Source organism: Polyodon spathula, chromosome 5 (assembly GCF_017654505.1).
Source record: "Polyodon spathula isolate WHYD16114869_AA chromosome 5, ASM1765450v1, whole genome shotgun sequence".
NCBI classification, from domain to species: Eukaryota; Metazoa; Chordata; class Actinopteri; order Acipenseriformes; family Polyodontidae; genus Polyodon; species Polyodon spathula.
Genome location: NC_054538.1, coordinates 31,896,117 through 31,908,975, shown reverse-complemented (window position 1 = coordinate 31,908,975; position 12,859 = coordinate 31,896,117). Strand labels below are relative to the sequence as shown.

General features: G+C 38.8%; 1 protein-coding gene across 1 annotated transcript in view; it reads left to right on the top strand.

The window, feature by feature from the left end:
- The window catches only part of LOC121316402 (nesprin-1-like), a 161,502-nt gene that overhangs the window by 76,572 nt on the left and 72,071 nt on the right, over positions 1–12,859 (top strand). The window contains exons 76-87 of the mRNA XM_041251476.1: positions 609–946; positions 1,258–1,402; positions 1,706–1,924; positions 2,607–2,869; positions 3,461–3,626; positions 5,253–5,408; positions 5,748–5,900; positions 6,190–6,372; positions 8,028–8,165; positions 8,289–8,474; positions 11,656–11,778; positions 12,094–12,276. Coding sequence (XP_041107410.1) covers positions 609–946; positions 1,258–1,402; positions 1,706–1,924; positions 2,607–2,869; positions 3,461–3,626; positions 5,253–5,408; positions 5,748–5,900; positions 6,190–6,372; positions 8,028–8,165; positions 8,289–8,474; positions 11,656–11,778; positions 12,094–12,276 — 2,253 coding nt within the window. The remainder of the gene's footprint in view (positions 1–608; positions 947–1,257; positions 1,403–1,705; positions 1,925–2,606; positions 2,870–3,460; positions 3,627–5,252; positions 5,409–5,747; positions 5,901–6,189; positions 6,373–8,027; positions 8,166–8,288; positions 8,475–11,655; positions 11,779–12,093; positions 12,277–12,859) is intronic.

The window sequence follows — 12,859 nt, the reverse complement described above, 5'->3', positions numbered from 1 at the left end:
ATCACCAATTGTAAGTTATCTTTAAACAGCACTAGTAAAAATGTGAAAGACAATTTTATTACAGCATGTTAAGAATGTATAGGAAACATTTGTTTGTGATTGGTCCTGATCTATATCTTAATTTATATCATAATCGTATATCCTGTTCGAAGAGTTTTCCAAATTTAGAAATATTAACGAGTCTGGATTCTACATAGTTACTGTTCTGAAAGTTGATTGTGGCATACCATGGTGAAAACATAGCCTTGTTTAGCAAGGCATGTTAAAGTAAAATAATTACAGTAAAGCAAAATAGGAATTTACTAGGGGTGTGCCGAGTAATGAGTATAAACAAGTATCTGGAATGCGTATGGCAGTTATCTGAGCATGAGTAATACATGAATACGAAGCCTATTACTCATACTTGTTGTTTATGGCACAGTTTTAGCCCCCTCCACTGCTGGTGATAAAAAAATAAAAATAAACATATTACTGTCAAATAAATAATTCAGATACTTGTGCCAGAGCTCTACATGTGTTTAATGATACTTCCGGTTTCAGTCTCACATATGAGTAACAGCTTCTCGCCTTTAATTGTTTTTTTACACATTTTTTTTTTTTTTTTACAGACTACATTGGAGCAGATTCTTGTGTTGTGCCAGAGGTACCATTCAACAGTACAGTCTGCCAGTGATTGGCTGGAGGATGCTGGTTCTCTGCTGCAGGAGGCTAGCAATGGGCTTGACGTGGAGAACTCTGAGGAGTCCCACAAACATCACAGCGAGTTCTTCAGCACCGAGGCTCAGTTTCTCAGTCATTTTCAGGGGCTAGAGGCTTTGCTACCTCAACTGGAACCCTTCATGAGTGCAACAGTGAACAAGCAGCTAGGACAAACCGTCACATCCTTACAGCACAGAGGAGTAGGGGTCAGTCAGCAAGCACATGGCCAGATTGAACTTCTGCACAGGTACTGTATATGAATATACCGTTTTCCTTTTCTTTTCTTTCATATCCTTCAGCCTACGTGGCGATACATGGATGTTATTGTATTTATAATCGTAGACATCCTTGGGGGAAAAATACCAAATATAGAGGCTCGATCACTGCACACACACACAGGTTTCTCACTCCTGGCTGTGCTGACACATAAATTAAAGGCTGGAGTTGGACATGCATTTTGGAGTGCACCATCTGTTTATTACAATGATGTGTTTTTTGTCTCCTAAATTACTGAGAGGAGAAGAGAAACTTACAATAACCATTATGTTCATTTTTCAGATGTGTTTCACAGTGGAATGCCTACCAGACAGCCAGACAGCAGGTCATTGATCTAATGAATGAGGTGGAGAAAAAGTTAACTGAGTTTTCAACAGCCAGAGCAGCTACAAGTCAAGAAGCTGAAGAAAAACTCAAAAACCATAAGGTATAGATGTTTCAGCACTGATAATACATCAGGTCATCAGGCCAGTTTCGTTCCTCTTAATTTTAAATTATAACATAAATAGCTTCTGAAATATTCATTGGTCTTGCTTTATGTTAAACCTACATGACCCATCCCTCTCTTGGTTAAATGGCAAACTGTTGTACAGTGAATTTTATTCTAGAACTGTACTAAGTTTGTGCTATAGGGATTGTTGTCAACACAATTAAAAATGTTGACAGAAGTGTTTCCATTATCAGTAGTATTGCATCACTGAGTTTCCTCTGTTTATTTGTTTTGTTTAAGTCTCTGGTTTCCATGGTGAATGGCTTCCGTGAAACTATTACTGGACTGGAGGAACAGGCATCCCAGCTGGAACAGATAGGCAATGATGCCAGCAAAGCCACCATCAGCAGGTCGATGACCACCGTGTGGCAGCGCTGGAACCATCTGCGCAGCGTGGCACGAGGTCAGGAGAAAGTTCTGGAAGATACAGCTCTGGAATGGAAAAGTTTCAGGAATAAGGTAATTATGGGAAGTGCTGTGTTTTTGTAGTGTGTTGGAGTAAAAAACTGCAAAACCAGATTTGGCTTAAATTGTGTTTTTAATAAACTGGAATAGCTCAAGAGAAGCCAAAAGAGAATTTAGTTTGTAAATCATTTAAAAAATGATGTAATTAAATGCTACTCTCTGGGTCTTGACCTGTAATCTACATTGGCAGGAAAAATGTTTTATCATGTACTTTGTTTGGGATCCTGGATATTTCCACTAACCAGTATATTACAGGAATATATTATATATTATACTATTATATTATAGTATATTATTAGATCAGGCTACATGAAGTATTGATGTTCTTTTTGGAGTGAAGCTCATGGAAATAAAGTAATGCATGGAAAATAAGAGGAAAGAATTTAAGCTGACGCAAGAAATTTGCTTTGGCGTTAACTCTACGGCCTTCTCCTCTTGATGGTGGAAACAGGGGCAAATGTCATTGTTATGACAAACAATATAAACACAACATATCAAATATGTGTCTTTGTATGATATTTATGCCATTTGAGCTTTCTTACCACCCCAGATATTTATGTAAATCTTGGAGACTAGCTAGTGCAGCAAATAGTGGAGTGATGATGACTTAGTTGAGACCAGTAAGCCTGCATAATGTGCTAATTCACCTTGGGATGTTCTGCTTGTTGTCTTGCAGATAGAGAAGGCGACAGTGACTCTGGACCAGTTGCAGGATAGGTTCCCAAACTGCTCAGTTGAGAAGGCCTCCAAGGCAGCGCTATTGGAGCTGTTGGAAAGCCATGACGCCTTCAGCAGCGAGGTGGAGCGAGAGTACTCGGCACAGGCTCTGCTCAGACAGTACGCCCTCAACATTCTCCGAGACATTGAGATCCCCTCACCTCCCCAGGAGGAGCTGCCCAGCATGCAGGAAATCAAAGCAATACAGGATCGATTTGAAAAGTAAGCCAGTGACTGTATGTTTGTATCAAAAATCTCCAAAAACTTTAGTTGTTTTCCTAAAGAAGAAAGGACAAACAAAGGTGGTTGCCACCTCATGTCCACATGTTGTGACATTACCACACCAAAACTGTACTAAAACACCTTCTCAAATATGTATTTCCCATGCAACAATACACAGCACTGCTTGTCCTTGCTCTTTTTAACGTGTGGGGCCAAATGTATGTTTTAAGTAGCTGATTGTTGAATACTAAAGTATGCCAATGCCAAAAAAACTATTAACATTTAGGGATGTTGTTGTTAAAAGTACAGTATCTTACAGCAAATACTAATAACTTTAAAAAATGACAAAAATAGACATGGCAAGAATGCTGAAAATGATGTGGGTTTACTCAAATGTCCCCTTCTCATCAGAAAGATACTGGCATTGTATTAATGAGTGTGAGTCTGCTTCCAGAATTGGAACTGGCAACAGAATGCAGTGATGTAGCACAGTAAGGCAGCCTGCATTGAGACACAGTGCCATCCTCTAGCTATTGACTTGTTGTATGTCATCAGTGTGATATGAGAAAAATTGTTGCTTTGTGTTCAAAGCATTCTGCAGAAGGTGAGGCAGAGCAAGAAGCTGGTTCAGCAGGAGTTGAAGGAACGTGAAGATGTAGAAAAGGAGCTAAATACAGTGAAGACATGGATCCAGGACACACGGGAGTATCTTCTGAATCCCACAGTAGATCTGGATGCTCAGCTACAAGAACTTGAGGTACACTTGTAAAGCTAAATTATGTTTGTTAAAAATCATATTAGATGATTACTGACTATTGCGTTCAGTTACATGCAGTGATTGCAGTGCCAAGGACCAAGTCACTTGCAGGTAATGATATGGAAGCAATTGTGTTTACCAATAGTTATTTGGAATAAACTGTAAGAAGCAGCTCCTAACTGGCAGCATGGGAGTCAATGTAAGTAAGGATAAGGCTACAAAAACCCTACAGAAATTGCCAGTAACGGCTCATAAAATTTACAGTGGCCATGCGGCAATTGCCATGGTTGCCCTTCTCAGTTGCCGCAATGCCCCTCAGAATGTATGTCTATTCACAGCCACTGTGGCCGCAGTGCCCTTTCAGCTACAACAATGATGTATTAGGAAGTGTTTGGATCAAAACAGCAACACGAATAGTGTGTATAAGTCATATCAACGGAAAAAAAAACAACAAACAAAGAACTCGACCCTTCAAGCACATGGGTTTCTACTGTGCATAATAATGTCACAAAAAAAGTAGAAAGCCTTCCACAATCTGCAAAACTTTTTTTTCAGGTCAGTAGTTTAGAGATGTTTACGATACTTACAAGTGGTTTACTTTCAGGTTTAAAAAAAAATATATTTACTGTAACTAATGTAATGTTAGGGTTTGAATGTGGTGAAGAATAATATCAGTCATTCAGCTGGATGCAGACAGATTCCAATCTCACAGTTTTATTACTGCAGCCCACATGTTTTATACATTGTTTTCCAACTTCTCAACTCACTTACTGGTTTGTCAGTAAAGCTTATTGAATACAAGACCCTTAAATAACTTTATACAAACAATTAGAAGGCAAACACTAGTACACTGCTGCAGTGCAAACCAATTGACTTAATATTTAAGATTAAGTATTTTTCATGTATTATTATTTTATTAATTGTAATACTGATGTTTTATTAATTTTTTTATATTTACATGAATTATTAATTTTGTAAATATAAATGTGAACCTAACTTTGCAATACTTACTGGTCCTGAATTGATTGGTCCTAAACAATAACAACAAACATTGACTTGAATAATGTTTCAGTTGCCGTTATTCCCCTATGTTAATGTCCATATTTTTAGCACATATATAATATAACATATAACATATTTTTATGTTAAACTGAGTATAATATACCTGTATGCTATTAAAATTGAACAAAAGCAGTACCATGGATTAGGGATACTAGCCAATTCCAGGCTTCAGCGCAGGGCGCTATGCCCTCTCAGGCTCAAATCTAGGCTGCTGGTTGACAAAAAAAGAAGCATTTTCTGAATAAATAAATAAATAAATATTAGATGAAACTGTGTTTCTTTTCTGTGGCTAATAATTAGCTTTATGTATGAATCCTAAGCAAAATTATACAACCTACACTTTGACCTTGACTTAAGTTTAGTGGCCTTGGTATCCTCTACAGATTTATTGAACTGAAGGTCATTTGGCCTTGCCCTTTTTGTTGCCAATGTAGAGCCCTGTAGTAGTGAGATCATTTAGAACCAGTGTGTATTAAAACTACTAAAATGTGGATAAATGCTTAATAAGTATACAGCATGCTGTCCATTTTGACAGGTTCTTGATCTTTTATGTATGTTTTCCAGATCAAGCTCAGGGAAGCGATCATTCACCATCAGACTGTTGAAAAGGTTGCAGATCAGCAGCAGAACAAATACCTGGATCTGTACACCATCCTGCCTTCAGAGATGTCTGTGCAACTGGCTGAGGTGACCCTGGCCTTGGGGGCCATTGAGGATCAGGTATGATAAGTAGTCGTTTCATTTCCCTTGTAAACAGCAATTCAGAAGTTAACGCTTCTACTTAACTGTAATTTGAAACTTAGAATCTGTCTTGTGTACACTCCCGAGACAGCAGTCTTTGTTAACTGTGTAGTTGGTTTGCCTTGCCTCAGTAGGTGGCACCATAACTTTTGACTAAGCACATTCACAGCAAGCTTATCTACTCGAGTCACACATGTATGTATGACTTTAAAACAAACCCGTGTTTGCATATGAAGACAGAAGACAGAAAATTAGAGGGCAGGTAATCGCGTGTTATCTTTTTTGTTCTGTAAATGCTGTGGCGTATTAATGTTTAAGGTCCAAACAAGGGAAAGGGAAATCCAACAAACCAGAGCTGTAAATGAGGACTTCAGTTCAAGAATCCAAGACGTTTCAGAGATAATGAAGATAATTTCATTGAAACTCAAGGAGAAAACAACAGATATTGTGCAGGCTAAAGAGGAAACAGTGGTAAGCTTTTTGTTACAACTGTTGTGCTGTTTACAGTGTTTGTCTGTCTGTCTACCTTTATACATATAAGAGCACAAGAAAGTTTACAAACAAGAGAAGGCCATTCAGCCCATCATGCTCGTTTGGTTGTTAGTCAAAGCTTCTCTGTGGGTTTTACATACCGGTAGTATGTTTGGAGCAGCAAGCTTTTTTTATAATACAATCTTGGGAAGCATGCACTCAACAAAAAATGTGAATACAATTAAAGTGTTTTAACTTTTAAGTGAAAGTTGTTTGGTGTTTATTTTAGGGTCTCTGTGAGGAACTTGAGAGCTGTGGTATTAAACTGGTTGAACTGGATGCTTCAGTGCAAGATTTTGCCGTGCAAAACCCACAGCTGTCCAAACTCCTGATTGACGCCATAGGGAAGCTATCTGAGATTCACCATCATACCCACAGGCTGGCAGAATACAGAACAGCACAACTCAAAAAGGTACACTGACCACATTATAGTACATCGTTTTTTAAACAAAAGCATCATTAAAGAGCAAGTTTTGGGGGAAATGTTGTAAATGTTGTGACAAAGTATGCGACAGCAGGTTTTATGAGTCTGAGAATGACCAGAGCTCTGTTTCCTTATTAAAGTGGCCCCACTGCAGTACCAGTGGACTAGCCAGGTAACCAGTGGAGGGCGTTAGGTTGTGGGTTTGGCTCAGGATAAAAATTGGTAGCTAGCCATGTAATTGTTGGAGCAGGTGCCAATGGTTACCTGGTTAAGAACGGGTATATAAACTCTGATCACCTGCTCAGTGGGGTTGGGTGTTCAGGATGAGGTGAACAGGTATTGCGTCAACAGAGAGTGGAAGAACAAACAGGTAAACAGCTTAGCTGTCCTGTAAGTAGGAAAAGGGAAAAAAACTGTGTGTACCTATGTGGCAGTGTGCCCCACCCCTGTGCATATTCTTCTGTTTTATGTTGTATGTGGTGTGTCAATGTTGGTGTATAGGTATTGGTGCATGGGGTATAATGGGGCTATATGGAGCAAGAGTGATTTTAAATGTTTATTTGTAATATGTGTTTAGGCACGGGGAATGCACAAATTAGTTCATGTGCTGGGATTCAAGTGAATAACTGATTAGTAATTGAATCTTGGCACAACTGTGTGTATATATAGGTGCACGTTTCACACACTAAGGGTTGTGTGAAGTGGAGAACAGGAGAGAGAAAGTAGGGAGTAAACTTTAAATTAAAATAACAATTGCCATTTCGTGCTGGAAGCACCAGCAGGGTACTTCTTTGTTCATCCACTGTTTGGTTTCGTTTCGTCTGTTTCATCTGTCTATTTATTTTGGCCGACATGCCGTTTGTTTTGTGTACAACTGTTTCGTTTGCAATAAACCGGCGCGAGCAAGCTCATTCACTATTTCACTTTGCAGTACTGTGTGTTTCTTCCGCGTCTGACGTCACCGCTCAAGACATCCTGTGACAAGCTAGTACTCTAATTAGAGTTAGGTTTCTGTTTTGTATTATTGGTTTATGGATTTGTGTGTGTTTTCCACGTGTCACAACTTAAACAGTAAATAAATCACCATTGCACTGAATTTGGATTTGTCCTGCAATTTCATTGTTGCAACACATGCTGCACGGTAACACTACCACAATGTTTTCTGATGTTTTTTTAAACTGTATCCATTAGTATTAAACAAGGATTACAGTCTACCAAAACATTGAGGTGAAAATTAATAAAAACAAGCCTGCTCAGTTTTCAGCATTATTATTATGTTTATTTAGCAGACTCCTTTGTCCAAGGCGACTTACGGAGACTAGGGTGTGTGAACATATGTATCAGGTGCAGAGTCACTTATAACAACATCTCATCTGAAAGACGAAGCACAAGGAGGTTAAGTGACTTGCTCAGTTGTCACACAGTGAGTTAGTCAGTGAGCCAGGATTTGAACTGGAGACCTCCTGGTTACAAGCCCTTTTCTTTAACCACTGGACCACACAGTTTCCTAACCAGAATTTTTTTCTCCCCCCAGAGCTTTGCCCAGGAGCACAACGTGTACATTTTGTATGCTGTAACAGTGTTCTGCAGACTCTTGATGAGTCTGCATTCCTCTACGTATGTTTATTGTCTGATCTTTCTAGGCTGCTACACATTTAGAAGACTTTAACGAAATGCTTGAATTCATCATGAAGTGGTCAGAAAAAGCTGAGGCCCTTGTGAAAAGCCACATCATCTGGAATTCAGCTTCCCAGCTTCACAGTCAGCTGAGGACTTACCAGGTACAGTGGCAAGTTTGTGAGGTTTTTCACTGCAGAGCATGCCAAGTATATTTATATTAGCTATTGTGCTAGAAAGTCCAGATGGTGTTTCTAATGAGGTGTGTGTTGTTTCACCCCTGTCAGGCTGTACTGCAGGAGTCTGGAGAGATCCACAGCGACTTGGAGGCCATGAGTGAGAAGATTGAGTACCTCTCTGAGGTGTATCATACACAGGGGATGTCTCAGCAAGTGTCTGAGCTCAGCAGGCAGACTGAGGTGCTGCAGCAGCAGCTCCGGATTCACTTTCATAGCCTGCAGGATGCTGCCAAGGTACTGGAGCTTTAATCAACATGTATTGTGTGGGCAAATGGTCATTGATTCACTGTTTACAGTTGTAACAGTAGTGTTGGATTACGGTGTGGGTATCCGCTAAGAAACGAGAGACACAGAGGATTTGTTCCTGCACAAACTAAATATACTTTTGTGGGATTAAAATCCCCTAAATGAATCCCTTTTTTAAGTTTTACCCGCAGTGATCCTTGGTCTTGGTTCACTCAGCCTGGTTACACCCACAGTTGTAAGGCTTTCAGATTGTAAACACTGCTTGGTACAGCACATAACAAATGACAGGCTTTCCAGACCTTTTTTAAAGACAGTTGACCAGGGTTAATTGATTATCAGTTATTCAATTGACATCAAATAATTTTGAATTGTTTTAGGCAGTCCAGTAAACATAGTTGATTCGTTTATGTGCGTATCGTAATGTGCCGTGTTTTGCTAATAACATAGCTAGTTCTCGACAATTCCCTTTATTCATTGATTCAGCACCTTCTTCTTCCCCCCACAATGGCAACTCCTGTCTTGGTAAATAGGTAACAGAATCTATTGTCACTTTACTACATCTGTGTTTATCTTAACAAGAGCATTGTGTTTAGCAATTTGTACTGTGTACACAGTCCTTCATCTAATGCAATTTTACTGCGTGGTTAGGGGGAAGCCACACCACATGTAAAAATGAAGCAGCTGTCGTTCTATTCACTAAGCTAATTGTATGCACAAATAAAGCGAGCTAAATGATTCATTTGCAAGTTGTCACATTGTGCAGAATTATGCACAAGGCTTACTTACACTTTATTGTAGTATATAAAGAAAAGGTAAGTACGGTTCTGAGTTTGTCACAGTGAGCGCGGATGGGGGGGTGTCTTGTCTGACCCAAAGATTCACGCGTCCTGCGAGACAGTCAAAGCGGAGAAAGTAATTGTTAATGGAACATTTATGTTTAACTGCAAATCAAATAAATAGTTGTTTGTTCAACTTGATCTCCCTGTGATTTATTTTGTAATATTAATCAAAAGTTAGTGAAGCACTTGCTCAGTTTATTAAAACTTCACCATTTACATTTCAAAAAATGTTTAGCAAAATGTTGCTCTTTTAATGTTAAAAAAAGTGATGTGGTTTGACTACTTGTATTTATGACTGCATCTCAACTCTCACTTTGTACATTAATTTATCAGACCTTTACAGTTTCCATGTTTTCTTTTGTATATTTTAAAGCTATTTTAAGCATAGCCTACTTAAACTCACACGTACATGGTGACTATATAAATAAACATAGCCGAAATTGTTGCACATACACCAGCCTCGTAATGTTCATATATCCCGGATGTACGAGTACATTGTAACATTGGAACTCCAGTCGCTATTGAAAATGTAAACAATGTAACAAACTTTTGCTGGAAATAAGTGTTTTTTAAAATGATCTGTGTTGGCTGCAATAAACAAGTAACAAGCAGACAAAATAGATTTTTTTAAAACAGGCTTGAAGGCATATTCAGCAACATTTTGGAATTTTGTAAACCATAAAAACTTATGCTGACACATTAATTACAATGACGGTGTAATTCCCATAAACTATTTTGATGCCTCTAATCACAAAATATTAAACACGGGAGAAATGTTAACTGAAAACCTGAAACCGAAGCTTTTGTGTTTTTCTTTATACACACTGTACATTTCTAGTAGTATGTAGAAATTATTTTTTGTGAAGTTTTAAAACTACAGATACCATCAAATTAATAGTAAATGATATAACATCATATATGCCACTGGAGCCTATCAATCTAAAAAAATATATATTAATAAAAAATAAAAACATATGACTAAGCGTAAACATAAACAGCTAGTGTTTCTCACACTTTACATTGTCTATTATTACAAAGGTAGACACAGTTGAAATCAATGCCATTCTTTGCAAGCGTTTTAATGATAGCCTGACCGACTGCTGTTGTGTGGTTAGAGTCAAGATGCAGTGTATCTACTAAATAAGCAGTAAGTTCCTCTGCAATAGCAGTTGTACAGCTCTGTGGGATGAAAATAATGTACAAAACGCACAGCTGCCTTGATCATCAGTGTCCTCGACGCATACACACAAACCAGACTCAGCAACTTGCCATTTAAGTATTCTTTGTGTGCTGCATAGACTTTAGTGAGATACTCTTGTCTGAGTGTGTCACTGTTAGGCACGGCTCCACAATTAAGGATTTTTTTTCATAAAACAGCCTGCACATGCCAAGAGCACTTTACTGGACAGCTTGATCAAGCATAAAGCCTTGCATCACTTGTTTTGCCACCTGACAACCACCTTAGAGTCAGAAGGTGCATTCCATGTGACATATCAGAGACACTTGCCATGCAGACTTCCTGGATCCTGAGAACACTGACATTATACCTGGTATTTCTTCACCTTATGGATTTTGTCCCAGGCGACAACCACTGATCACCCAGGACTGGTCCAAAACTGGTTGGACCCACCCATATGACACAGATAGACTGAAATTCTGATAGCCTAGATTGAAACCTTAACATTTCTGATATTCTTTACTTTGACAAAAAAGTGTAAACAATAGCTTTCTGTAGTTATGCTGTAGTTACTTTTCTTTTTGTTTTTGTAATATATTTTTATATATATATGGTTTATGTATATATGTTGCACTTACCTTAGTTACGGTAATCTGAAAAGTACTGACATAAGTTTATGTTTGATACCTTGCTCTAGCTCTTCCTGATTGCTTTTCTATTTTGAGTGTTTGTTTTAAGCATTCAACTAGGACCATAATTACCTGTGATGAGAGGTTCAAAAATGCATGGAACAGGTGCGAGAGGCTAAACGAAACCCACCCGCAATACACGGCTATCACAGATCAGTATGATTATAGCACAACGATTTATTTTACAAAGTAACACGTAGGCTTAGCCTCCATAGCCTCTTATGATGAGCCGCCACTGTAGTGTACATTATACAGTTTAAACACTGGCAGCTCTGGGTTGACGTATATGGTACTCATGCTTTCCGCTTACTTAAACTGTGGATTAAAAAACATGCAAGTTAAATATTTAACCAGATATCCTTCCGTGCATTAGAAAGTACATTTGTTTATTGAAAGCAAGTTCTCTCTTAAGACCAATGCTGCAAGACATGCATGCTGTTCTAATCATATGTACTGGTTCCCAGGACATGGGGAAATTTGAATCTGAAGTAAAGGCACTGCATGCTGCTCTGAAGCAAGCCCGGGCTACCCTGACCTCGCCTGAACTGACACGTCTGAGCCTCAAGGAGCAACTGTCTCACAGACAGGTACTGTATCTAACAAGCAGAATACAGATTGTCAGTACTGTCAGTTTAGGGAGTATACCACAGAACCTAGAAGGTCAACAAATGGAAGAAAACTGCTTTTCAAGTCCATTCACTAATACCACCTACTTAGAAAATTTAGAAATGAATACAAGATAAATTGATGTACATTATTCAACACAGCTAAACGGCCTTGAAAATAAATCAGCTAATTATGTCTGGGTTATGAAGAAAGAGCAATGCAAACATATAATCAGTATTCAGATACCTGCATGCACTCACTGTAGTGTTTGTGCATCTTTACCTTGATTTTTTCAGCGTTTGCTTACTGAAATGGAGACATTTAAGCGGAAGGTTCAGGCAGTGCAAGCATGCCAGAGTGCCCTGCGAATTCCTGAAGAGGTGGTCACTAACCTTGCAATCTGTCACACTGCCTTGAGATTGCAGGAGGAGGCCAGTCGACTGCAGCACACCACTATCCAGCAGTGCAACATACTGCAGGTGGGTTCACTCCTGCCACCTTTACCAACAACTACAGTGCAATACCAGGCTGAATTATAACAGTACCTGTCTAGTGTGCTCAAACGACAAAAATTCACAATTGTATGGTAAGTAAAATCTTCTTGCGCAGCCAAGCAACTGCTGAATCAACAGCTGTGTGTAGAGCACGGAGTCCACCTGGGAAACTTGTCAGCGGGCAGTCCTCCACAATGTGAAGCATTGTCTTTTTCTGCCCACATGAGCAGAGTGGGCTGTCTTTGAGGCCCCAGTCATAGACACGCTGCACGCCGATTGTGACCAGTACGATAGCGATTGAGTAAAATAGATTAAGTAAAATAGAATGTGTGCTTTACAGAAAATCCAATAAACCTTCTAGTATTGCATCTGTAACGTTACCCCATTGATGCAGCAATTTATCATAAATAGTTCCTTAATATGCACAATTAAATTGATATGACAATGTTAAATCAAAGGAAAGCAACCAAAACAGTTAGTGATTGAGATTTGTGATTTATTTTGTTCTGCAAAAGAAGCAGAGACCTTTGTTAGCAAATCTTAAGAGAATGCATTGTGTTCAATATTA